At 39.9% G+C, this 27279-nt stretch overlaps 1 protein-coding gene across 2 annotated transcripts in view; it reads left to right on the top strand.

Moving 5' to 3' along the window:
- Positions 1 to 24263, top strand: part of LOC104635200 (TLE family member 4, transcriptional corepressor) — a 99148-nt gene extending 74885 nt beyond the window's left edge. For both annotated transcript variants that reach the window (XM_075740033.1, XM_075740032.1), the window contains exons 9-20: positions 9900 to 10019; positions 10556 to 10609; positions 11230 to 11382; positions 12641 to 12773; positions 12978 to 13171; positions 13356 to 13432; positions 17077 to 17326; positions 18402 to 18649; positions 19602 to 19749; positions 20350 to 20500; positions 20822 to 20898; positions 22543 to 24263. In XM_075740033.1, coding sequence (XP_075596148.1) covers positions 9900 to 10019; positions 10556 to 10609; positions 11230 to 11382; positions 12641 to 12773; positions 12978 to 13171; positions 13356 to 13432; positions 17077 to 17326; positions 18402 to 18649; positions 19602 to 19749; positions 20350 to 20500; positions 20822 to 20898; positions 22543 to 22650 — 1713 coding nt within the window. In that variant the 3' untranslated portion in view covers positions 22651 to 24263. The remainder of the gene's footprint in view (positions 1 to 9899; positions 10020 to 10555; positions 10610 to 11229; positions 11383 to 12640; positions 12774 to 12977; positions 13172 to 13355; positions 13433 to 17076; positions 17327 to 18401; positions 18650 to 19601; positions 19750 to 20349; positions 20501 to 20821; positions 20899 to 22542) is intronic.
- The last annotated feature ends 3016 nt before the right edge of the window (positions 24264 to 27279 follow it).

Below are 27279 nucleotides of genomic sequence, written 5' to 3'. Positions count from 1 at the left end.
GGGGGAGTACAAGAGGGAGATTTTTGCTTTTCCTCTCCTCTAGCCTGAATTAAAAATGTATTGGCTACTCATTGCTGACATCAAAACATTTCCAGCTAGCCTGAAGTTAGTATTTGATTGTGCTTTTAACGTTTAAAAAATTAACAGCGTGACCTGTCTAATATAAATAATGGAAGCCCCAGAAAAGTAAAAGCTACTGCTGCTTCTCTTGGCAAAGCTCTAGGATGTTCAGGAGTTGTAATGCATCTAAAAATCTGGCAGAAAGGACTGTGTGTTTTATTTTTCCAGTCATCAAAGTAGGTGTTGTACTTATAATGTGTTATTATATACTGATGTAACTTCTTTAAGGCTGATTGCAGGATCTGTGTTCCCACCGCTCCTCCATCCGTTCCACTTACCAGAGTCTTTGATTTGAAGAATGAGAGAGGGGACAATTATTTTCGCAGCAGGCTGAGGTCCAGATTCAGGGTAGTGTGCAGTAGGCATCTAAAGTTCAGCACATATGTACGTTCCTCTGATTTCTTTATCTGCCTTGTGACTTTTCTGAGATCAAAGCATGTGCCTCAAATCTGGCATCTGCTCGAGTGCTTTCCTGAATAGGAAATGGGATAATTTCCTGAACAAGGGTCTTGGGAACACAAGTAAGTGAGTGTAGATGAAGTGAGGCAGATATAATGGGCTTGGATGTTATTTGGGCAGAGGCGCAAACGGTAGTGCTCAAAGATTTCTTTCTGGAAGATATTTTTATAGATGGTTGAGAGAATGTTTTGCTTTGAATCAGCATGAATTGGAATTTGCAAATATTTAATAGCACCTGGCCATGTTTTATCCACCTGCCCAAATAAGAGATGGGTTGGATAATGAATTCTGTTTTCACTGGGCATTTAGCAGTGGCTCTGGCTTCCTAAATCATGTAGGGTACTAGAAAAGCATAAAATATATCAAGTCTTCAGAAGCCACACAAGATCTGACAGGGGGAGAGACGAGTGAATTGCCAGTCTCTTAGTTAAGACCTGAGAAAACATTTGATTATGTTTCTGCTTCCTGAAGTAATTGGTATTTGGAGTGAATGTTTCTATTCAATTTTAGGGTGCTTTTTGTAATTGTGGTACCTCCTTGATGACTACCTCTTTGTCCCATCACTTTTCTACTGATCAAGTCAGGAACAAGTAGGATTAAAAATGGGGGGGGGGGGGGGGGAAGGGAGGGAACAAGTCAGAAAGTGTGGAAAGAGATGATCAGCTCTATCTGTGAAATATTTAGTTAAAACAATAATTTGTTTTGTTTTCTTATCATCTTCGAGGTCATCTCTGCAGCAAACCAACTATAAAATCCTTTAGAGACAAACAGGCAGAAGGAAAGAAAATGAAAATGTTTTTCCCTGAAGGGTTGATACATATGGATAGACTGGAAGGGAACAGAAATGTGAAAACTCCAATCTGATGCCTATGCCATGAATATAGTCTACGTTAGATGTAACCAGAACTAAAAATGTGGGGCACTGGGTCATGATATCTGATTGAAAGCAACTAAATGGAGTGTCTCATGGGACTATCTTCAGACATGATCTCTGTGGTTTTAAAGCAACAAAAAAAGGTTAATTAGTGCTAGGTTATGTCCTTCCGGTCAAAATGAAGAATTAGATAGGGAACGTAAATCCCAGGAGAAAGTTGTTAGGACCTGTCACATGAAAACTGAATCCACTTAGCTGTCCCTGGAGAAGGCCACTCTTAAAGCCTGATCATTACTACTTTAACATGGAAAATACGGGGGGTGTAGGTGTGTGTATTCCTTACCTCCTAACCTCTGTTGCTCGTGCTGACGAGATTTTTATAACCCCCGTGGCTTGAGCCGCTGCAGGAAAGTGTTTGCGTTCAGCTTGGCTCGGTGCCGCACAGTCCATTTTAATCACTGTGCAAAGTGAAAGGATAACAGTTTTACTGTGGTGCTCAGTCTGAAAAGAGGGCTCTAAGCAAAAGCCGGTTATTCTTCAGAGGGATTTCGTGATTCTTGCAGATATTTTTTAACAAAGTGTAAAGCATACTGACACAGGCCTTTAATGGCTATCATAAAACATTGCCTCTTTAGCATTTTCTTACTATTCTGAAAGCTAACCAAATTACCTTGCGTGTTCTGTTTAAATTCAGTCGCTATGAAAATGTAATTAGTGTTAATATTCTGGAGATATGTTGGATGCTGGGAATTTTCTCTGTAAGTCCGTCATCGGCTTTTGAAGAACACTCACAGAGCGCTGCTGTTTTTCCTTGCGTCACGGCACGCCGCTGAATCAAAGCCTGTACTGCAGGCTGGTGGTTATCCTGCTCTCTCCCTTTCATGGTGGTGAGCCCACAATTAAATTGTTGCATTGAATGCTCCGGCTGGTTGAGCTTTTTCTCTTAGCCTGTGATTGCGTGCTATCCCTCACTCTTTTTCTCTAGTTAACTCCCAATACTCTCCTCTCTGTTTCTGTTTCTATTTTGCTAGAGCTGCTCAAACTGTTTCAGGTCTCTGCTGAAGGAAATAGCATGAAACATCAGTAATTGGAACCCCAAATAAATATTTGGGGAGAGGAGAGCTGTAGTTCCATGATTCCTCAGCACTGCTCTGCTCCTCAGATTTCTGAAGACGATTATATTTATCCTCAGTCCTTTTGAATCGCTGTAACTCGGTGGCCTTTGACCCCTCCATTTCAGAGTGTCTGATTTTGGTTAAGGTAACATTTAGGGGTTTGTATGATGTGATGACTAACAAGCAGATTTGTCCCGGATTCTGTAATTTATTTTCTAAAATGCCAGCTGCATGTTTTTCTCTGACTGGTAGCATTGTCATGCTTATGCCGTTGGAGCAGTCATCTTTTCAGGTCTCATTAGGGACAGAACTCCTTTGCAGCCTGCATATGCCCTGAGGCTCGCCCGCTGTATTGCCTCTACCAGTTGCAATTTGTGCCTTAGCACCTTCTCGCAAATCTTTTCACTCTGTCTGAGCTACCTGCTCTGCTGCGTGCTGAAGCATATGGTCTTAGTTTGGGGTCTGTTCAGAGGGGAGGAGATTGAAGTGCGGAGCTGTGAATGGAAAATGAATCAGGTGAATTGCTCTGTGGATTAAAGGGGAAGATGTTTGACAGCGCTTGGGTCCTGTTACCATCAATTAAATTCAATATTTACGAGTTGGCAGATGTGGATGGGAGCAGACTTGATGGTAAATGTAATCTGTGAACTTTGAAGCTTCTGTAAACCTATCAGAAGTGTTTAACTCCTCTTCCTGCCCATCTGTTTCTTTTTCTTTTGTTCCCTGCTGAAACTAGGTCCTTTGTTCAAACTGTCTTGCTTACCAAAGGGTGTTTGTTATTCTTGCCACACTCCTTGATTTCACTACCTTCATGTGCGTGTGCTAAGATATACTTTAACCTAAACCTGTCTTTCCTTTTTGCCTCACAGCTGTGTTCCTCTACTGCTTCACTGCTTGTACTTAAGCTGCATCGGTTCTTCTCTCCATCCTTTGACCCTCACAGTGTCAGTAGTGATTAGGCCTTATGTGTGTTATGTCCCTCAGCCAGTGATTACTGGAGAAACTGTATTTTAAAGGATTTATTGCAAAAATCCATCTGTGAAAGGCTAGCCAGCAGCCCTCACCGCTGCTTTAAAACACCTACTTTTCTTGCAGCCACCATGTACCTCTACTCCAGGAGAGACAGGAGAAACAACAGCACATGCTGATAGGATTATACGTCAAAATTACTAGGTATCTCCAGCTTCTGCTGTGTGGCCCGTTTAGCTTTTCCAGCAAATTGATGTGTATGTTGAAATACACGACTGGAATTAACATGTACAACCGTAGTGGTTTACTGTTCATTTTATCACCCATTTCATAACATCTAGACTTTGATGCTTTTAATTAGCTTAGCTTACATATGGCAGTGGTACCACCAGGGCAAGCAGATCACCGGTGTAAACAGTTACACGGATGTTTTTAGAGAAATTACACACACATATGCATAATCTATGTACATATCTACTTCTATTCACAAAAACTTTTGAGAACACTTGTGTTTCAAAGACTAAGTGCTGAGCCTACACATTCTCTTTATTCTGGACTTCTTTATGCCTGTCTCGTTCTTGCAGCAACACTGCACATCTAGACTTTGATGTTTTTTATGACACTCTTATCCACTAATTAACTTCATTAATTTTGCAATTAGTGAAGTTAATTAGTGGGTAAAAATGCTATATAAAACTTCAAAGTTTGCATTTTAATCATAGTTTGTATTAAAAATAATTATCACATGCTTGATTACTAAACTCAATCCAGTTAGCTCAGACAGGGTCATGTGATATTAAAACCAACTTTGTTCTGTATCTTTCTTAGCTAGTTAGTAGCATTTTTCACTAACAATTACTGAGACTTTGGTATCTGAAAATGCAGCTACAGGGAAAAAGCAGTGAATGAGACAAAAAAAAAATAAAAATTTGATCACGGTGTGGCTGAGTCGAAGTTGGGTTTCAGTTTGGATAAGTAGAAAATCAAGTTGGAAAAAGGCAAGGTAAAAAATATTAGCAAAGTTCACTGTGACCGGCGATATAGATATGAGAACAATGCTTGGCTACCAGCCTCCTCTCCTTTGGCAAGCGATTTCTGAAGAGATGTTCTCTGGGCTGTACTGTACTGCCTGACTGTGTCAGCCTGATCTGTGTCAGCCTGATCATGACCATTGCATATACATAAAGGGAACAGCATGGTGAGGAAAAGCTGCTTGCCTAACTAGGGACAACAGAGGGGCGATGTTGGAAAATTAAAGCAAAGAGCATATAATCTGTGAGGTGAAGTGGATACTGGCAGGTAGTAATAGCAATGGTAGTAATAGTAATAATGACAACAGCAACAACAAAAAGCTGTAGCAGCAGCATAGGTGTGGGTGACCTCAGGAGTACAACCACTGTGCAAACACTCCATATGTTGTCTACAGAGCAGCCCACAACTTTTCACATCATCTCCCTCAGTTTAATAAAAGTAATGTACCTATGCCTATGGGTGTATGTAAATTAATGCATTTTTGTAGACAGATGGATGTCGCTTTATAGTTAGAGCCTTGCAGGAGGTTTGCTGTGTGGGAGCTCTTGTTTACAGTTTTTCTCCCTGGTCTTGCTGGGTTGCGCTGGACTGCCTAACTCTCGCCTGAGTATTTCTTACTCCCTATCCTGTCACCTCTCCTGTGGGACCTCTCCCACCTCATATCGCTCATTACTCACTAGAGTGGTCTCCATCCCATCCCTGGTGTGTTAGAAGTTGCGGCACCTTTTTTTTTCCTTTTTCTTTCCTTTCTAATTTAAGCATACGGTTCTATCTTAGAGAGCTCAGTGCTCCAAGCCCAAGCCTGGAGCAAAACCTGAGTCCAAGCTGTGGCTCTGGTACATCCATTTATAACATTGGTATCAGCCAACCAAGCAGCATTACTGCCTGGTCGTTTCCCTGTGATGCATATGGTAACCATTTTTATAGTTTCTTTTATACTTTCAGCAGACTTTATAATAGCAATAATGTCATTCAGATAATTATACCGTAATTGACCTTAGCGTCGAGCATCCTTGGCTTTTACTGCAGTTTGCTTAATACTTCAGGATGGTCAATTATCTCGTAATTCCCACTTTGTTGGGAATTATTGTTTTAATTATTACACTCCAAATACATCATTTTGGCATAGTAGTAAGGGTACGCTGGGGAATGGTCATATTCGTGAATGCTTTAAAGAGTTACCAGCTTTATCATGTGGGAGGGCTTTTCATCCTGTCATCTCTAGTCATTACTTTTAACACTGATTTCATTTAATTATCACTTAGTCTGCTCAGGCCAGGTCTTCATCTGCAGGAGTTAGCATATGGGGAGTTGGGATGCAGGATTTGAGAGCAGTTAGATGGCTGTGTAATCTGACCGTATTGATTTCTTTTCTGTCATGTTACAGTGTGAGTCATCTATGTTATGCAAGTAACTTTCAGTGGAAGTTGAGAGTAAAATGGTAAATTTAATTTTTTTTCTTTTCCTAGCAATTTGAAGTATCAATTATCCCAAATACACAGCGAGCACGCTGATGTTTGCTCTGTTACTGGTCATAATTTTACTTCTGCCTAAGAAGCTTGTATGGCCCTCTTCACATTAATTTAACTTGCGCCTCTGTGGCACTGGTACTCCACCAGCAGCAGCACCCTGCCAATGCTGCAGAGAAAACAGAGCGGTCCTTGTGGGGGGAGATCCTCTTGGTTAGCACTGTGCTCCGCACTGCCCAAAACAGAGACTGCAGAATAGCATGCCATGCTTTACAGCCTAGTGCAAAATGTACTGTGGGTCCAGCACTAGAAACACTATTCCACTTTTTAAGCAAATTATGTGAACAAGGCAATAGTCTCACCCTTTCTATAAATGTATATGTTCAGTTGTTTTTTTGTCAGCATTTTGTGGTGTATTTAACATGAGTAAAAATGTTCTACCTAAGCAGAATGTGAAAAATGAGTACGTTTTGCTAAAACAGAAACTAAATATAACCTACTTTCACCAAAGAGTATTTTTTTCTATGTCTCATCTAATTATATATGAGCAAACTCAGTGTTGGTTAGTAGGAAAATGCTACTCTCTAGTAGATTAACGCATTTGATTGAAGAAAACAGCGGTGTGAAAAGACTTTATTTCTCTATAAATTTTAATAGTTACTAAAATGAGGACTCCAGCCCATTAAGTTACAGCCTGCCAAGTCATAATGCTGAATCACTTAATTTCTCTAAGTAGCTATCCTATTCCAGCTTCTTAAAGGCAGCTGTTAGGAGAGCACCAATGTTTTAATCAAGACACAAGGCAGAGTCTGACAGCTAAACAGCGTGCTTCGATGGAGGTTTTCTTGCACAGTCTGCAAATACAAGGACCTCTCTTGGAGTATGTAGGCTTGCACACCCAGGAACCAAGGTGTGGGTGTGTACAGGATTATATGTAGGAATCTGATGTCAGTGGAAACCATGAGGACATTGTTACAACCCGGCATTTCTCACTGAAGGTAGATCCTTACAAGTGTTTATAGGCTGAAAAGTTATTGCAAACAATAGTGGTAACTTGGTATGGGTAATAATGTTGTCCCTCACACACTGAAAATACTAGGTGTTACGTCCATAGGAAGATCTAGACCATAGCTCACTGGCTGTATATGTGACTTATCCTTATTACTTAGCATAAAAGATAAATTTAGGTCTGTCAGCACCAGTACCAGAGATCCCATGAAGCTGGAGATCTTTATGTGGCAGGTGCACTACATGTTGAAGGGAAAAGAAGCCAGGGCTGTTGATTGACTGGCTCCATGCAAGGGAAGGGGTCAGACAGGTAAAATGTTCAGATTTGTTCTGTAGTCATTGACTCTTGTGGCAAAATAATGTTGGTCCTGTTTCAGTTTGGGAAATGAGAATCTGCCTGCTGTCAATAGATGAGTTGCCTCTGTTTTTCTGCTAATGTCAGGTGAGATACCACAGCAAGGTCTTTTCATATTGGTATCAGGTCTGATCCATCTTTGAAGCAATAAAACCATTAAGCAATGTGTATTGCCCCAATGCCCAGTGTGGTGCTCATCCTTTACGTGCTAGTGATAATTAGCTACTTTATCATTCTAGTAGGGAGCTTTAATTTATTACTTTATTAAGCAGTGAAATCAAAGATTAAAATGGTATCTATAGCACATAGCTAACTAGATTGTGAAAAATGAAACTATATGGTTTCAAATTTACGAAAATATTTCTATTTAAATAAGTGCAGTAGTTTAATTCTTTAGACACTGCTCTAATTTGTAGTTTACTGGTGATTATTTTTCTTCGTTTTAAAGCAAATTGCTTTCTGTAGGGTGAAGTTGAGAAATAATGAATTGAATTCACATTACAAGCTACTGCCTCCCAAATTGTAAATGAATATAAATGTAATAGGAACATACTATTAAAATCTTTTGCAAAAGACTATGCTATGTCATTGCAGTAAACAAATACATTTTTGAAGCCGTCAGTTCATTTAATGTTGCATTTCTACTTGGCCTTTATTTTAAGAGCTTCTGTGCCTACTGCCAGTACTGTCTCCTCATGTCTTAACATGTGTTGTCTCTTCAGAGCAAAAAATAGCATTGTTAGTTTGTGTCATTTAGTATAATAGTTGATTAATGATCTGTTTTAAAGCTAAATCAGTGAAAGTATTTTAAGATGTATTTGATCAGGGTGGGAAATCCTTGTCTACCTATTTTATACTATCAGGGAGAGAGAGAGAAGCGGGCAGGCAAATGGGAAGGGTACAGACTGTGTTCAGCACTAGCTTTGTTCTAAAATTTTTGTTTCCACTTGGTGTACTTAGAGAGTAATTGACAATTACCAGTCAAAAAGATGGAAGATTTTTGCAAATTCCACCACTCATTAATCTGAGCTGCTGTGGGCAATAATTGGAAATTTAGAAAAGTGGAGAGGAGGACCTGATTGTCCCAGCAGGGAGACATATTCTCTCATGTGACTTGGGCAATGAACATAGCTGAACTTCTGTGGTTAAGTGTTCTTAATCCTTACCAGAAGTTTGTGGTGTAATAAGGAAAAAAAAGTAATTGGTGATAGCGATGGAACAGAAATTGCATAATGTAAATGCTAATTTCTTGGTTTGCATTCCTGGTAGTAGCTATAAAATAAACCTAGGGAGGTGTGCACTGAAAACCCCCAAACCAAATTGCTGTGTTGTCTGTAGTGCGTGGAGGAAGAACCCCAAGTTTCTGGATGAATGGGAGGATCTAAAATCTGGCAGTAAGGACTTCTTTGGTTGTTGTTCCTCCCACCTCCTTGTATAAGGAGGACAGAGAGATAGAAACAGTCAGCAGGATTTCAACTGAGAATTACTTTCATCTTCATTCCTGTCAGCTCCAATTCTGCAAAATGCCTGAACACATCCTTACTTACGTACGTTCAACTGTTGACTTCAGTGTGAGATAAAGTTTAGCGCATGCTTAAATGCTTTGTTGAACTAGGGCCAAAAGCTGCTGCTGCTGCTAAAATCAATCCTAGAGGGAACTTTGCATCTTTCGTTACTTTCTTTTTTTGTTTACCAAAGTACAGGGTCCACCAAGCTTTGGAAATATGGTAGGAGTTGATAAATGTCGCCTGCCTTGTTAAAAGGAGTAGAGAAAAATTGTTGGATGGTAGCACATATTATCTTCTTTTCTCTCCTGTCCCATATGCATGCTCTTTAATGATCACTACGAAGCGAGGGCTGCAGGTTGGCAAAAGAATCCTGAGCCATTGCATTGTGTTTCCATCTACTGCAGGCGCAGCCTATAATTACAAAAGGTGCCAAAGTGAAATGAGTATAGGTGTTTTCCCCTGTTCTTTTCTGCTGCGTGACTGTTCAGAAACTTGCTTGCTTCTCTGCTAGAAATCTTCATTCAAATGTTTGCTGAAGTGTGACTACCTTGAGCCACTTTGTTCTTCTTGATTTACTCAGGCAAACACACACATATACACCCCACCCCACCCCTCTTCTGGGAGTATTGATTTAACCCTGCACATTTTTAGAGGAAACAAGCTAAAACCAGGCCAATGCACGGTATTCATAAAATGCTCCCAAGTAGCTCTACATTCATACCGTTGACACTGCAGATAGCAACTATGATCCATCGGCTGATTGCCTTTATCTGTCTCTTGCAATGCATTGTGCACTTTTAATACAAGACACTTGCTGGGTAGCTATAACTGATTAAAACCCAAAGTGTTATCTGTGAGAACAGCTCCAAATCATATTATCGGGGTAAAATCATATTACCGGGTTAAGTTGTATTGAGGGATAGTGACAAGCGAACCACTGTTTTGAATGAGCATCTGATGGTGTTTTCTTCATCTCTTTTCTGACTTCAGAGCTCTTCTGTATCTCCCTCAGCCAGTTTCAGAACAGCAGAAAAGCACAGGAATTCAGCAGATTATTCTTCAGATAGTAAAAAACAGAAAACAGAAGAGAAGGAAATAGCAGCTCGTTATGTGAGTAAATTGTCTACATTGTGCGTTGTCGAACTTAAATGTTCCTCTGTAATTTCACCTGATTCCTGCTGCATACCTAATTTTAAAATTTAGAGAGTCAAATTTTTAACAGGTTCTTACTGCCTGCCTCTGACATCTATGCTGCATGGAAGGCTTTGGTGTGTAGGATTGATAGTGTTTTTAACAATACAGAGCACCTGGAAGGTGTGTGAGAAGAGGACTTGGTAGATCTGGACTCTAGCTTGACTCTGCTTCTCAGTGCAGCACAACTCTGGATGACGATCTTCATCCTGTGTCCTTGTTCACCATTGTGAAAACTGGGAAGAACGCTTTAGCTGTGGCAACCTGTTAAGCAGAAGCCCTGTAGCAGATGTGAATATTACAATTGTATTACCACATAAAGCCTGGTAAAAGTAGATGCTCTGTTGCATAGTTGTGAGCAGCCTTGCATTTCGTTGGTTTATTTTTTCTTAGTGCTTAAGGGACATTGGGATATTAAATAAATGTTTTTAACACATTGTGATGTGTCATTGCAGGACAGTGATGGTGAAAAGAGCGATGACAACTTGGTGGTTGATGTTTCCAATGAGGTAAACACAATGTTGGTTTTTGTACCTTACAGCTGTGGTGGTGTCTTCAGTGGTTTCTGTGCATATTGGGTATATGAATAAGATTACAGCCTTTGCCTTCATAAAGGAGCTTGAAATGCCTGAGGGAATCCAGTCAGGTCATCTTTCTTTAGAATGCAAATCAGGTCTGTAACACTTATTTCTACAAAGGACCTTTTTGTTTCTTGTATGAACCAAAAGTCTGCTTGAGATATTTGAAGACAGCCCAGCACAGCAGATAGGATGCAGCTTGTAACAGTACCTATGTTTTCTTTCACTCTGGCCATGACTTCATTTGTGAACTTTATCAGGTTCAAACCTTTTCAATCTGTCACCTGGAAAATGAGATTTACTTGCCTGTTTCATAGATTTTTAACATTTTTCATGGTTAATGGCATCAAATTTTAAAACTTTCTTTAAAAAAAAAAAGTTGTCGTTCATTATTCATCTTGATTTTACAGTTTTATCAGCTAAATCAATTAAGAACTGAAGGAAGATGTCACTTTTTAGGACAGATCTTCATTCCAAAATGCGAATTGCTCAAGACAAGCACCAGTGGCTATTACGAAGTTTTTATTCTAACCCACGTTGCTCATGTTTAGGATCCTTCCTCTCCTCGAGGGAGCCCAGCACACTCTCCACGGGAGAATGGCTTGGACAAGACTCGACTGCTGAAGAAAGATGCACCAATTAGTCCAGCATCTATTGCATCCTCCAGCAGTACTCCTTCCTCCAAATCCAAAGAACTTAGCCTTGTAAGTGCTTCAAAATGCTCCTGACCCATGATCATATGCTGAAACACATACTTACTGTATTTCTGTCTGGACACAATTTGGATTTCCACAGCTATCAGTAAAGCACTATGCAGCATCAATTTAAAATTTGTTTAATTTATCTCTTCAAGGGAATTTAATAAAATAGTAAGAAGAAAGTTCACAGCCTTTTTTTGAGATAGGAAGAGGTTATTTTCACTGGTGGTGTGGGTAGATGATAGATGTATTGTGCTGAGAGATGTTTTTCTCCTCCCCCATATGAAAAACTGTCATTCTGAGAATAAATAAAAGTACACAGGGGTTCCTTGAGCTGTTTTGCTGTGCTGTGGTTTACAGCAAATTCAGTTCTCTGCTTGGATGTGATTTGGTTGTTAGCTTTGTTTGAATTACCAGGCCATATACAACAACAATAATTTTTATTTTCTATCTAAAAAGTAATCTGTCATTTACAAGAGCCTTCCTTGACTTGCATCGCAAATCACAATGCAAAAAAAAGAGCTGCCTGCAAGTCGGGGATGTTCTTTCCTTTCCTGTTTGTGACCACAGTTAATCACCTTCCTGAGCTGCACAGTAATTCCCCTCTCAGTTCTTCACAGGTCAGGGTACGTGATTATTTAAAGAAATAAAATAAATAAAAAGAAAGCTTGAAGTGAATGTAGTGCTCAGGAAAGGTGATGGAATGACAGGTTCAGGCCCAGGAGTCAGTGGCTGGTCTGATGAACAAGCTTGTCACAGGAGTGGCACTGCATAGTTCCTGACTTCATACCCATCACTGTCTCCATCCTGTGTTCCCAGCACCTCATTTGGGCATGAGTTGTCGGTGAGTTGTGGGGTTTTTTTTCGCTCTTCTTGTCCACCTGGCAGTGGCCTTTCACAGAACCTCATAATCATAATAGGAGCAGGTCCTCCATGAGCAGTGTGAGACCACTGACAGATTTCACATATGGTGCCAATGTAATTGTCGGACAGCAATGATTTTCAGTCATTGACCTCATTCTGAATCATATGTATAGCCCCGACAAGGAAAGCTGTGAAGGCTGTAGTTAATTCCCAAAGCCATTCTGTCTTTTTCAGTGTCTCTGCAGCTTCTCTTCATTGCCAGGGACTGTTGAAACTCGAACCCAAAGCTAAATATCAGTAATCACATACACTCTGGTTGTCGTTGGCTGTCTTTCCAACCACTAGCTAAAAAAGTAAAATAACTAACAAACTGTCTTCCTTTTTCCTTTTTGGCGATTAGAATGAGAAATCTACCACTCCAGTGTCTAAATCAAATACCCCAACTCCACGGACCGATGCCCCAACTCCAGGCAGCAACACCACTCCTGGACTGAGGCCAGTGCCTGGCAAACCTCCAGGTGTGGACCCACTAGGTTAGTGTTCATATATTTTGATGCTGTGAAACGGTGGCCATTTGTCCCTAACCAGGCTCTCTTTAAATCTACAGTGATCAGGCAGTGTGTGTGTGTGTGTGTGTGTGTGTGTGTGTATATTTATATTACTGTTTGCCAGACTCATATTTCATCTGATGGGTCTGGGCTGGCTGAGTGACTTCTCTCTTCTTCTCCACTCAATAGCTTCAGGTTTAAGGACACCTATGGCAGTGCCGTGTCCTTATCCTACTCCATTTGGGATCGTGCCACATGCTGGTATGAATGGGGAGCTGACCAGCCCTGGAGCTGCCTACGCTGGTCTACACAATATTTCCCCTCAAATGAGTGCAGCAGCTGCAGCAGCAGCAGCAGCGGCAGCTTATGGGAGATCTCCGGTGGTGAGTGTTTGCTGCTAGTGCGTTCAGTGTTGGGTGCACTTTATGTTAAATGTAAGACCTGCGGGGTTAAATCTAGTTCAGTCTCTTTGAAATTTGAGGAGTATGCTATGGAGAACATGAATTTACTTCCTTTGCCTAACTCTTTCGTTAATACAGTTTTTTTTTTACTTGGGGAAAACTATAGGTTGGTTTTGATCCACATCATCACATGCGAGTCCCAGGCATCCCTCCCAATCTCACAGGCATCCCAGGAGGAAAACCGTGAGTATCAAACATTCAACTTTAAAAGTCAATCATCTGTTGAAGTTGTGTTCCCTTGCTGGTTGGAATTCCCCTTAGCTACTGGAAGCTATTCTGTGAATAGAAATAAATATAGCTATTTGGCAAGGGCAGGAGAAACACTGTTTAATCTTAACATTGCATTTGTAAATTTGTTTTGAAGGCTAATAGCAGCCGAGAAGGACTGGGTGATAAAGAGTAAAGGAGACAGAAATAAACGGAAAAAGGAGCTGAACTTTGAGGTGTTAAATGCTGAATCTGACTGGTTGGTCTTATATGGAAATGCAAACTGGAATGGGATCTCGGCTTTCCATCTCTACTGTACTCTGCTTCTCAGTTTTAAAAAAAGATTTCTTTGTTCACAAAAACCTTGCAATTACTTGCAAACTTATCAGCTGCTATGAACACCAGTGTGCAGAGAAAGGAACACTGAAATGTTTTGTTTGATTGAAAAGACTGGAAAGAATTATTGTATCATAATGTTCAAATTCATCCTTGATGGAACTGACCGTAAAAGGTGACCTGCTCTACCAGGCTTCGCTTATTGTGAGCCTCGGAAAAAGAATTACACAGATATGAAGAACTCTGTGCTCACATCCCTCTTGAGTTAGAGAGGGGAAAAAAGCAGCGATGCAAACCATATTGATCCAGATTTTATGTAAGGGTCCTCCAGTTCCATTTCTTTCATGACATTTATGGGAAACTGTGACCAGCTAATACTGAAGAGTTTGACAGGCAGGGGATGTTTGTGCCATTCTTCTTTCACTCTTGTATGTATGAACGTGTTTGTGGAGGAGTGTTTGGGGTTAGTCACACACTTGCACACAATGTGAGTAAATGCATATGCTTGCCTGCCAGTGAGCTTACGGACATGCAGGATTAATAACATATCGTGGTGACAAGCGATCAATCCTAGTGCCTGTAACTCCTCTTGCACATATGTGTCACACGTATGATAAACCATGCCCAGCTCTCTCAGACCTCACACACTAGTTACCACCTCATGTTGACTTTTGTACTAGTTACGCTGCCCTGTTAGGTGGGTGCATAAAGCGAGTTTGGAAATTGGTGTGCAACAGCTTCCAGACCAGCTGCTTGCATTAAAAATTCTGTGTGGCACAGATCTTCATCTACACGTGCAGTGGGCACTTAGAAATGTCTTGACTTAATGTTCAAATGTTCGCTGGGTTCAAGTTCATCCTTGGTGGAGCTGGTCACTCAGAAGGAAGAATGACCGGCTCTACCAGGCTTTGCTTGCTGTGGTCTGAAAAATGGCAATACCAGGGTGGCTGAGACCTCCATGCTCACATCTCACTTGTGTTAGAGGAGGGGGGGGAATAAAATGTGAGGCGAACTGAAATAAAACTGGTTCAATACTGGTGCATCTCCAAGGGGTTTGAATGTTGTTGACATACTGATGACAGTTTAAAACATTTAAATGTAACTGTCATTTGTCTGCTGTAGGGCCTGAAACCTTTGAAATCTGTGGTTGTTTTAGCATGATTGCATTGATTTTTCTTCATCTTAAGTGCAGTACTTTTCACAGCTATCATTCGGGATTGTTGCTTTCTCATTTACTCTTCCTTTCCCTGTGGAGCAAAAATTATATAAATTCTCTGCACTGTTGAGTGTCTGTTGAAATGGAGCGGGCAGCGTGTGGCACATCGGGGATCTGGCCCATAATAACTGTCTTTTCACTTTGGAGATATATCAAATGCTGAGGATTGTACAATGTATAAATAAAAAAGGTAGCTAATGTGAAAAGAAGAAAAAAAGTGCTCGCCAGGTGTCTATAGTGTCAGATATTTGTAAGATATTTAGAGTACTTCAAATAAGCAACATGCAGTGTTAGTTCTCAGAGTGAAAAAAACCCCACCCCTCAACCACCACAAAACCAAACAACAAAGCAACAGTTTAATCATACGTGCTGGTATGGAGTAATGGATAGAGCGAGAATAATGTAGTCACTGATTAGTCCAGATCTAAGCATTATTTCTGTAATTGTTAAATACGTTCCCTATGTACTTTACAAGCGTGCTAAAAATCACTTTGGCTGATAAAAGTATCATGCACTCAGTGCTCAACTTGGCTCTGCAGAGAGCGGCTGCATACAGAAGTCAGAAAAGATGATAATGAAGCTGCACTTGTTTTGTTAGAGATTTCTTGTGACCATCAGCTGCTTCTTTCAGTACTTTACTGCAGCAAACAGGAATTAGGGAGATAATGAGGAAGATATTTCCAATGTCTGCAGTGATAATCAAACCCTGATTCTGCTCATATAGGCAGTTGGCTGCTTCTGACAACCGCAGAAATCTGTCCTACCCTTTTCTGAATGTGTTTAATGTCAAAAAATGGAGAATGATGATATGATCTGTCACTCAGACCTGCCAGAACAGGAAACAGTGCAGGATGAGAAGAGTGTGTAAAGCTCTGGGAACAGGGCAGAAAGGTGAAAATGCAATTGCATTTTGTCCCTCTGAAAATTATTGTTCTAGTGCTAATGCACTATGAATATTAAATAATAAATTCAATAGTTGAATCCTGGACACTGCCTTCTTCAGTGACTTTGAAGCAACAATTAAGCAAGCAATCTTCCTAAGTATTCTCATAAAAAGATTTTTTTTTTGTGAGCTCTTCTCATCCCACCATTGTGACAATGGATTTTTCATGACTGCTATGATGATTTTTTAGGTCTAAGGAAATTAAAGCCTTCCGTTAAGCATAGCTTGGTATGTGTAGGTGAACCGTCTTATAAAGTTTGTGCTCTTGTAATAGATGTGATGTGTCAGGTAGCATCTCAGAACAAGACAATTTCACAACCTAACTGTTCTCCCTGGAAAATATTTTGAGATGAAGCTGTTGATAGGTTATTCACAGGTGGCATAACTGCAGTCACACCACACATTCTTTCTCAGCGAGAGCCCTGATTCTGGCAAGAAAAATTGGGATTTGTAGTTGTGTTAGGTCCACACACACACACACAAAAAAAAAAAGTGGGGGGGCAGGGAGAAAAGACAGCAAGCCCAAAAACAAGGAAAAAAAATTCCAGCGAATTTTTGTTGGTCTATCCTGTCAGACGTCAGGAAGCATTCCTGGAGTTTAACCTGAGGGGCGTGGGACCCATGGTGCGTTTGGAGCAGCTTGTCAGCAGTCCAGCTGAAGTTTGCACATTAGAGTCAGTAAGGGAGCAACCAAATATCCCCCTCGGGTACTCAACTACCCGCTGTGCTCTGCCACAGCCAGCCAACTGTTTCTGTCTTCCAGGGGGCCCTGACCCGACCTTCCTTCCCTTCTCTGCATGCGGTGATCTCCCCGTGCCCCAAGTTTAAGAGTAGCATTGTGTATCCTCACCCATGCCAGCAGTCATCATTGCCTGAGTTGTAAAAGCTCGGTTGATTGGTACATGGTGCTTGACTTTCCATGTTAAAAAAGAGTACCTAAGTTTATGCTTTGAGGGCCAAGCTATAGATAAATAAATAATTTCTTCTTCACATGATAAAAAGATTGCAAAAGGAGCTGAGTGCACAACCTGAATGCCCACAGTGGAAACACACCTTTAATTCTGTTTTCTTAAATAGGCTTGAAGAACTTCTTAAATCACCCCCATCTTTTTTCTTTCCCCTCAGAGCATACTCATTTCATGTAAGTGCAGATGGTCAGATGCAGCCGGTTCCTTTCCCTCCTGACGCCCTCATCGGTCCGGGAATCCCTCGCCATGCCCGTCAGATCAACACTCTGAACCACGGGGAAGTTGTGTGTGCAGTTACCATCAGCAACCCCACAAGACATGTGTACACGGGCGGGAAGGGGTGCGTCAAAGTCTGGGACATCAGCCACCCTGGCAACAAGAGCCCTGTCTCTCAGCTGGACTGCCTGGTAGGTGAACACGGGCATACGACAGTAGAAGAAGATAGCAGATTGTGTTAAGATTGAAATGATACCGTTAAGGTACAAAAAACAGTGGCTATTTGAGTGCTGTCATTGGTATCAAGCTTGATATTTCATTTGTAATTTTGTTGTTTCTTTTAGAACTGAGTTTGAAGTATTTTCCTTGTGGTTCCCCCCCCCCCCCCCCAATAAATCAAAACGTCTTTAATATCCTAAAATTGTATTGGTAGGGGGAAAGATCAAAGACAGCAGAGCAAATATTGTTTATAAACTTTGACATTTGTTGGCAATCTTAAAACTTGATATCCTATCATGCTAAAAATTGCTGTCTTGCAGCTGTATTCTCTGAGAATATTTGAAGACTGTGTCACGTATTTTGTGTCTGTGTATGTGTGTGAATGCATTGCCCTGTCTTAATGTGACAATTAAAAATATCTCTGAGTGTTATTCACAAATTATTTGAATGTGCTAACAAGATGAACCATTGTTAGCAGCTTTTCTCGTGTCATTTACTAGTTCTTGGTAAAATGTTGCTTCTTGTTACAGAGGCAGTAAAATGCTGTGCAGCACATGTAGACATATAATGAATTGCTACACAAGTTGCTACACAAATGAAGAAAATTGCCCAAATATTTTCCTCTGACATCTTCTAGATGGTGGCAGCAAGTCTCACTGGAACAGAGGGGGGGGAGTGTGTAGGGAATTTGGTACTCCCCCATGCCGAGAGGTTAATGTGCTGAAATAAACAGAGTATGAAAATGTAACTTTCTACACAAGCTGTCAAATACAGCTATCTTGAATTGTTTTGGGCTGGGTTCAGGTCTTTGCGTTTTGATGCTAATTAAGATTAAATATCTCTCACTACTGAATTTTGTAGATCAAGTTTAAGTACTTCCCTAATGTCATGTAATTTTCTGGCATTAATACACTTTATCATTGTCATAAGTATAAATGGCTCATTAAAACCAGGAGGGAATACAATACTTTTATGGATTTCTGCTCTCATGTTAATGCTGTTTTCCTTTCCTCATGAGTAATCTCTTGATGGCTTCTGTCTCCACAGAACAGAGATAACTACATCCGTTCCTGCAGATTGCTCCCTGACGGCCGCACCCTGATTGTTGGTGGGGAAGCCAGCACATTATCCATTTGGGACCTGGCAGCTCCAACTCCTCGCATCAAAGCAGAGCTGACGTCTTCTGCTCCGGCTTGCTATGCCCTAGCTATCAGCCCTGATTCCAAGGTCTGCTTCTCTTGCTGCAGCGATGGGAACATTGCAGTGTGGGATCTACATAACCAGACTTTAGTGAGGTAGGTTCATCAGGTTGTGAAGAATTAATTAGACAAGGCCTTACGTGCTCTTCTGCGTACGTATGCTATTTTCTCCACAGTGTCTGCATAGCTGCTTCCAGTATGTCATTGCTAGGCAATAGCTGTGGTAATACCTTGACAAAAGTCTATATAATTGTTTATAGGTTTGCGGAGTTTCAGAGTTTCAGGCCTGTTGAGCAGCCCCGTAACTGTAATTTCCTAAGATCAGCTGGTGTTGACACTGCTGTATGTTCGTTGAACATATGGTTTTCTTTGTTTCCATGCAATACACTGTGCTCACGCTCCAATCTCTTTAATCAGTGCTCCAGCAAATATGTCTTGTGTAAAGATGTGTGTAAATTACTGCATTGCAAACTTAGCGTCTCGGGCATATGGGTTGCTGCTCAACACTCATGTACAATAAGCTAGGAGCCAGTCATACAGAGCTTCTCTGTGCACTGTACTGTGTGTATGTTATTACATGTAATATTTCAGTATTGCATGTAAAGGCAGGCTTTTACTCCCTCATGTTACCATTTAGACTGCTCTTTTTTTTCCAGCTTTGTTGGTGACCTGCAGATTCTTCTTAAACTAAGTGAATTTTGACAATCGTTCTACGTTCCTTTGGAGGGAGTGGGGTATTTTCAGTCAAATAGTGGGCATCGCACAGTCAGCAGCAAAGATCCCCAGAGTATGTGACTCGTAAAGCGTGCGTTTTGAAATCAGATTAGCACTTGGCTGTCTGGACTGATTGCTTCATCAATTCATCACAGAATTCACGTGGTTGTCCCAGAGTTTATATTAATGTCAGATTGCTATTGGAATCTACGTTACTGTTGTCTTTAATGGCTGCGTTTCAGGGACTGAAAGAAAAGGGAGGTATTTAGTATACGTGCTCAGAACTGACTCTTTCCAGTGTGAGAACGCGCGTATCTTCTTTCAATACTTTCAGGCAATTCCAGGGCCACACAGATGGAGCGAGCTGTATTGACATTTCTAATGATGGCACCAAACTCTGGACGGGAGGCTTGGACAATACAGTGAGATCGTGGGATCTCAGAGAAGGGAGACAGCTGCAGCAGCATGACTTCACATCACAGGTTCAGTCTCAGAAGCTTTGGCATGTTAAGAAAAACCTGTCATGGTTTTCTAAAACAAGCACTTTTGGGTTTTGGGGGTTTTTTTAAAGTAAAAAAAGCACGCTCAAAGAGAACTCCAAAGAATTTTTCACTTAGTCTCACGGTTGGTTTGTTTGTTTGTTTGTTTGTTTGATGTGGCAGTTAGAAATCGTTCTGGATTATGACTATTTGACAGATTAGTACTTTACCCATGAGAGTAGTGGAGAATCCTTTTTATTAAAGAATTGCTAGATTAAAGTGTTCCTGTGTGCAATCTGTTCCCTTTTCTGTAGATTTTTGTTCAAAAAATATTATATGAAAATATTTTAAAATGCTGTCAGATTAGCTAGGACATTAACTTTTATAGCTTGATTCAGTGTTTTACTATCACAGTTTTTATTGAGCTTTGTTTACATGAACTAATTTATCTCAATTACTATAGTAATTGGATTATCATGTTTTTAAAACTGTAGTAGACCAAAATGTGTTTTTGCATAGTGTTAACAGCGTAGCAAGAGTCGGTTTTGAATATCTCAAGCTCATTCCTTTACTTGATTGAAGCATGTGCTGTGCTAATTCCAGATCTTCTCACTGGGCTATTGTCCAACTGGTGAGTGGCTGGCAGTAGGAATGGAGAACAGTAACGTCGAGGTGCTGCATGTTACTAAGCCGGACAAGTATCAGCTGCATCTTCATGAGAGCTGTGTGCTGTCACTCAAATTTGCTCACTGTGGTAAGCAAATCTTTCTATGCTAGTGTTTTTCCTCATCAGAAATCCGTGCAAGATTACCTTTAAATGAAAGTAAGGTTATAGTTAGAAATTAGATACTAAATTTAAGTATTAAAATAATTTTTTAAATTTTATACGACTGCTTTTTTGTGTGAACTGCTTATGTTGTGATCAAACATCGTAGTGCAACCCGATGAAAATGTGACTGTTCTTCGGATATGTTTTCCATTAATGTGTGAATGCATTGTTTTTATGATTAATCTGTTTCTTGGGGTGCATTCCTTGAAAACAATGCAACAATAATATTTAAACAATCTGTTGCAGGGAAATGGTTTGTGAGCACTGGAAAAGATAATCTTCTTAATGCCTGGAGAACACCTTATGGAGCCAGTATATTCCAGGTAATAATCTCTTAAAAGCTATTTTCCACATACATTACAGTGCAGTAGAGCTGCACATCTCAGGGTCTGTCATTAGCTTAAGGAGTTTTTAAATGGAAATTCTTGGTTAATTACTATGTTCCTTTAAGACTTTGTCTGTAATTAAAGAGAGATATGCTTTTGTCCTTTCTAACATTTGAGTGATTTAGTTCTTACAATAAAGTAACCCTTTCATCCAAAATTGTTTTTAATACCCTTCTTTCTCACCTTGTTGTGCATATTGCTGTAATACAGTACCCAAGTCATGTGGTTAGGTGAGCATTCACTGAAGGTCCAAAGTGTAGCTGAAACAGTGAGTCATATTCAACATGTGTATTTTTCTTGGATGAGATGCATGAAGTCAGTGGATTGAACAGGCGGACTCCTGAGCTGAAGAGTGTATCCTTATGGAGGAGCCCTGCGGAGTGTAACTGGAAGTTGTAATCTTTCTATAGTCTTTAAACCCTCAGTGCCCAATTTTAGTGGCACTTCAGTGCCATGAAAGAAAAGTAGGATTTTTTGGCATGTCCTCCCTTCTTTCACCTCCAGGTACCTCTAGGCTGGGAATTTCTTGAATTAGTTTAACTGGTGTTCTGGTTTAAATGGTCAGATCTCACCTGTACTGATCCCTGCCATGTCTCCGTCTTTGAGGACAGCGCAGTTTGCCTTGACAAGAGAAAGGTCTGAGTTTTCTTAGTGGAGACTATTCCGCTCCGGAACCACCTCCCACAGAAAGCCCAAATCAAGAACACATCTGCCTTAAACCTGATGTTAAAACCCCTGTGCAGCTTTCCTAATGAGGGTTGGAGAAAGAAACTTCCTGTGCCGTGCAGCAGAGGTTTCTTGGCAAAAACATAGCATGATTGGGAAGTTCTTAGCTCTTGCAATGACAGGCAGAAAAGAATGTGGAAAAATGTTACATAAAGAAAACGAGCACCAAACCAGCATGTAAAATGTACACATCATCTCAGAAAAGTCAGAAAAGCTGGGAGAGACAGAGCTACTGCATCCTGGTGTATCCTGTCTCCCATTCACCTGCTGTACGCTGTTGCGCATCCTATTCTGCCACAGTATCTTTTCATATTTGCATCCTCGCTAATAATGTCCTCCTTTGTGCAAGGCTTTAGTTGTCGGTGTTCGGGAAATAGAGAGAGGAGATACACTTACTTCTGTGGAGTCTCTTTCTTTCATACCTGTGGGTGGGTAGGGCTTTGTAGTGCTTCGCCATATGGATTTCTGGTTTACGGCAAAAAAAGGGAGGGAAAAAGAAGATGGGTTTTCATTCATTTTTATGCAAAAGCTAACATTTAAAATATTAAGAAATGCTCATTGATTGTAAAGCCTATAGAAAGGACTCCTTCTTTTTGTTTGATTCATAGATTATCTCTAGGTCCATAACATTCACGTCCCTTTCCGCTGCTGATTTTTATTGCTATAGTGCTTTAGGTGGAGTAAGTTTGGAGAAACAGTCTTGTAACAAAAGCTGCCACTACAGACCTGATATTTAAATGAGCTTTTGGTATATTCCCTTTCTATAAACTCTTCTAATTAATCTTCAAGCCATTCTAGATTGAAAGATTGGAAAGACATAATGTTCTTTTTTTTTTTTTTTTTTCTTTCTTGTAGTCCAAAGAATCCTCATCTGTGCTTAGCTGTGATATCTCTGTGGATGACAAATACATTGTCACTGGCTCTGGGGACAAGAAAGCTACAGTCTATGAAGTTATTTATTAGAGACAAATCTGAATGCAGACAGAACTCCTTCTCCTAGCACTTTGCTGTATATTCCTTTTTTTTTTCTTTCTAAACTGAGAACTTAAATGCTCATCACAGTTGTGGAATTTATTTTTACCTTCTTAACTTGCTATTGATTTGTGATTGCTCATTAAGAACTTGTGATACCAAATTGTCAGATATCTACTTGGAAGAAGATGGAATAAGCATACTTAACAGTGAACTTGACTCTTTAATTATATATTATACATGTAATGTATTTATTTTGTTTAAAGAAGGCTTTCTAACAATGAACTGACTAAATAAAGCTGTCTGGCCCGGCTTTAGTTTGAAAGGTGCATTGTATACTTTGTGTTTTTGCAGGTGGATTAATTGGGGATCTTGGAGAAGGATGTTCAGGAGATAGTTAAAGTTACACTAAATAGACTTGTAGTTTCTATTTAAAAAAAAATAAACTTTGTTATATTTTTTAGTCCTGTTCTTGGATGAGACCTCTAAGTGTTATTACAGTATAATTATTTGGTGGGAAGATGCTGTATCTTAACTATTTTAGACAGTCTTGGAAACTTAGGAAATTGCAAACTGTAGCCAGTAATCTACATGCCTGTGATGAATGGCAAATTCAGTTCACATCTAAATTAAATTCACTTTAAGTAAGAATGTGCTAATTTATATATTTGCAATGTTAAAATAGCATCTTGTGTACAGATTTGTTCTCAATGCTTTTCTGTTGATAGACATAAAGCATTTTGGTGTCAAGCTAGGTTTTTTAATATAAACACCTCTCTTTGTTATATTGTAGAGAGTACAATAAGTTGCCTCAAAGAATCACCTTTGTTACTTCTGGAAACTTTTGCAATGTTTCCTTGAAAATGGGGATATGTGTCTTTGGGCAATTTTTCAATTACAAGAGATTATGAAAAATATTTGATATGTTCTTTGGAAACTGCACTGAAATAAGAATGGATGCCTACCAATATACAAACTACAAAAGCAATGACCTCCAAGGTAGGATTTACAGGAGTACTCATTCCAAAATACAAAAAGGAATGGATACTTACTGGGATAAGGACTTGCTTTGTTCGCCAGCAGTTCAATCCAAGTCTTGATTGGATGTCCCTAAAACGGACGCAGACTGAGCCATTGTGCCAGAGACAACGTGTTATCTTTTTATGTTGTTGTTGTTGCTGTTAAACTATGATCTGTGACTTTTTTTTTTTGAATGCTTTAAGAAAAATCTTTAAGTCTGTGGATCTGCTGATGTACAGTGCCTTTGCTGCTATGGATCAAAATCAAAAGACCCGTGTAGATAAATCTTATTGTATAAGTAGAAAATTACTTAATTTCATACTAGAAATGGATTGATGCTGCAAGTTAAAATGGACTGTTCATTGAAGTTCAAAATGTGGTAGCAAAAAATGGTGTCTTAAGTGCTTAGTGTTTGATGTCATTAACAGTTTCGTAATACTCTACATTGTAGAAAGATTTTGATACTAAACTGTGTCATTGTACATAGTTCTAATGCATTGTATTGACCACCAGTACTTCTATAATGGTAGATTATTGTTTGTGCATTCAGACTTTTAAGCATTAAACATAAGTAACTTCTAAGATGCCTTTTTTCTGTTGTTTTTTTTTCCCCTCTCTCAGTCTTTTTGTGCGTGATAATCTCAGTTATGTGTGCAGAATGCTGTGAGAACAACGGGCATTCCATCACAGAGCATGCCACTACAGAGACTTTGCGGTTTTGCCACTGAGAGACAATGTAGAGTTTCACAAAATGTCTCCGAGCTAGCGAAATCAATGAATTTATTGTTTCCCAAGTTACCTGACTGCAACGATTCTGTCACCTAGAAGTTTTCCACCTCGCGTTTGTGTAGTTTCCCGTCTGATACAAAGCTTTGCATTATCCCAAACCTTAGAGAGGGTGAAACTTGGGACAATTCCTGCTCCTGCGCCTGCAGAAATACATGGAATTAAATGGTGTTGCACTGCAGTGTCACACCTGGGTTTCCCCATGCGGAGCTAAAACCCATTAATGCCTGTGGAAAGACTTTTCTTGACTATAGTTGGGTTTAGATCAAGAACCCAGCTTCCATTGAGTTAAAACACAAGTTAAAGTGAACTAGGGGAAATGAATTTATACACTACTGGGGAGGGGAGGAGTGGTGGGAGGAGTTGTGCTATTCATAACAGGATAAATGGAAAAAATCTGAGGGGAAACTGGAATTAAATCTCTCTCCCGTAACCCATTTCTGAAAAGCAAGGTGCACGTTGGAAATTCCGAGGCGTGAAAGCTGGTCATGCTGTGACGTGCCAGCCCGTGGTGGCTGCCGGCACATGAACACAGGCTGAGAAAGGTTTTGGGGTTTTTTGAAATGCCAAAACAAGGCTTAAGCAGATAGGGTTGTGCACCTGTACCGTGAGTGACTGGGTAATACTTGTTGATGAAGGAGAGTGTAGAGGCAAGTTTCCCTCAGAGCTATCAGTTTCCTTAGAGTTAACGGTGAAGTTTTCCAGATGTCCCCCAGAATAATGCAAATTTTCACTTGCATTCAGGTTCTGTGCTACTTAGTACAATAATGCTTCATAAAGGTAAACATGGTAGATGCTTTCTGTTAATTGTTACTCTTGACTGAAGAGATATAATTTACCTGTTACAAGTATTATATTGGAGACACCTTCTATTTTCAAAGCCATTCAAAAATTTAAAAGGCTAGGGTGTACTCCATTTGCTAACAAAAGAGAAAACACCTACTTAATGTTTGCAGAAGATGTAATATTTTTATGTAGTGGTTGAGGCATAAGAGATTACTTAAAACCCCTAAGATAAAGCCTGCCTTTAAAAAGAATAAAACATTGCATACTCCTGAATTCATACTGCAGCTAGTTTTGACAGCAAAGTAATACACTTTTAAAGCAGCCTGCCATATATCTGCTTATTAATGTTTGTACTGATGGCTTGTAAACAGTCTAGGAATTAAATGCTTTAATCCAGGATTAGTGCAGTTAAATGTGTAATCATCCTAATTTTTCTTCCCTTCAGGGTTCAGTGCAAGAGAGAGATGATACAGAGCTACTTTCTTTTTTTCAGTTAATCATACATAGGGTCACCTTCCTTTTTCATTCTTTAGTTTCCCTCCCCACTGCAGAGCACAATTTTGTGCAAAATGTTTTGTTACAGATGTTTTTTGTGCCATAAAAGTGGTCAGCATACTCCATATTCAAGGCACAACCATTGCTTTCTCTGTATTCTTCCGCTCTCAAATGTTGTTTAGTGCAATGATACATTAGGAAAGCCATTTCTTTCTAATCTTTGTATCCTTTCTCACTGGCCAGTATCAACATGTGTAAGGCGAGCACTTTCTCACAAAACAGCATTTTCTAAAAATATGGAATTTAAAATTGTATTTCTCCTGCTTCTTTTTAGCCAAAAGTGATTTTTCTCTCCTATTTCTTTCTAAGCTACTCATTTATGTAAAAAAGAAAAAAAATATTTTACCAGCTGTGATTTTCCTGTGTGAGGGATTTTTAAGTCTGTACTGGAATTGTTCAAATTGGATTTTGTGTTTGTTTTCACTCTGGCACCCAAAAGGCATAGGAAATTCCTTCTTCCTGAAATGTTGATGGGTGTGCAAGAGTAACAGGAAGGTAGCTCTGCAGGTTTACATATGTCTGGAGTATCTTACACAGAAACACAGGTCAGATCCTTTGCACAAATGAGCTCATCTGTGCTAAGGACAGTGTTCCCATGGCTTACACAGCTGAAAATCTAGCTCACTGCTATAGGCATAGAGGACCCAGTCAACCCATTTGGATTAGGGTTTTTTTGTTTTGGTTTTTAACAGTTTGGTCCTTTGAGCCTCTCTGGTTTTCTACTAGCATGTTTGTGATCATCCCTACTGAAATCTTGATGTGACTACTTTCTACTCAAGGATTTATGCTCTGAAAGAAATGAAGAAAAAAAAAAAGTTTAAATAAAATATGCTCAAGTTTCTGAATGTGCAGGAGTCGGGAAATTCAAAGGTGTAGCTTGGGCTGCAACTGTTTCTCATTTGCATTGAATATCCTACATCTTTGTGGCACCAAATTAGCACTGAATACAGCAATACAAAATACACTTTAGAACATCAAGTATGGCTACTGAGAAAAATGTTGCTTTGAATTTCTCAGAGCAAATGCATTCTGAAGAGCTCAGCCAAAGAACTGCTCTTACATGGGGTACATGGGAGGAGTAGTTGCATTCAGTACTGAAGACCTTTTCTGATACTAACATTTTATAGTGACCACAGTGGTATTGAAGAGGGTTGGGCAGCATGGGCTTGATGTGCAGCTAGCCAGCTCTGCCATGTATTTACATGAGAATCCCCTTCCCAGCTGTAGCAAGAGATGCATCCTGGAGTAGTGTGCTGTAGAAGATCATCTCTGACAAGCTCTTAAATAATGCACCTGCAGCGTCTGCTTTTGAACCAAGAGTTACTGAACATAACCCTTGAGATTTCACGTTTCTTCCGGTATTTGGAGTACAGCATTTCCACCTCACAGCAAGAAATTTTTATGTCAAAACCAATAAATGTTCTTACTCTTACCAAATGATTTTCTGTCCTGGATACAAGGAAACAGTATTAT

Source organism: Balearica regulorum, chromosome Z, assembly GCF_011004875.1.
Source record: "Balearica regulorum gibbericeps isolate bBalReg1 chromosome Z, bBalReg1.pri, whole genome shotgun sequence".
Classification (NCBI taxonomy): Eukaryota; Metazoa; Chordata; class Aves; order Gruiformes; family Gruidae; genus Balearica; species Balearica regulorum.
This window is presented reverse-complemented; position numbering and strand designations above follow the sequence as displayed.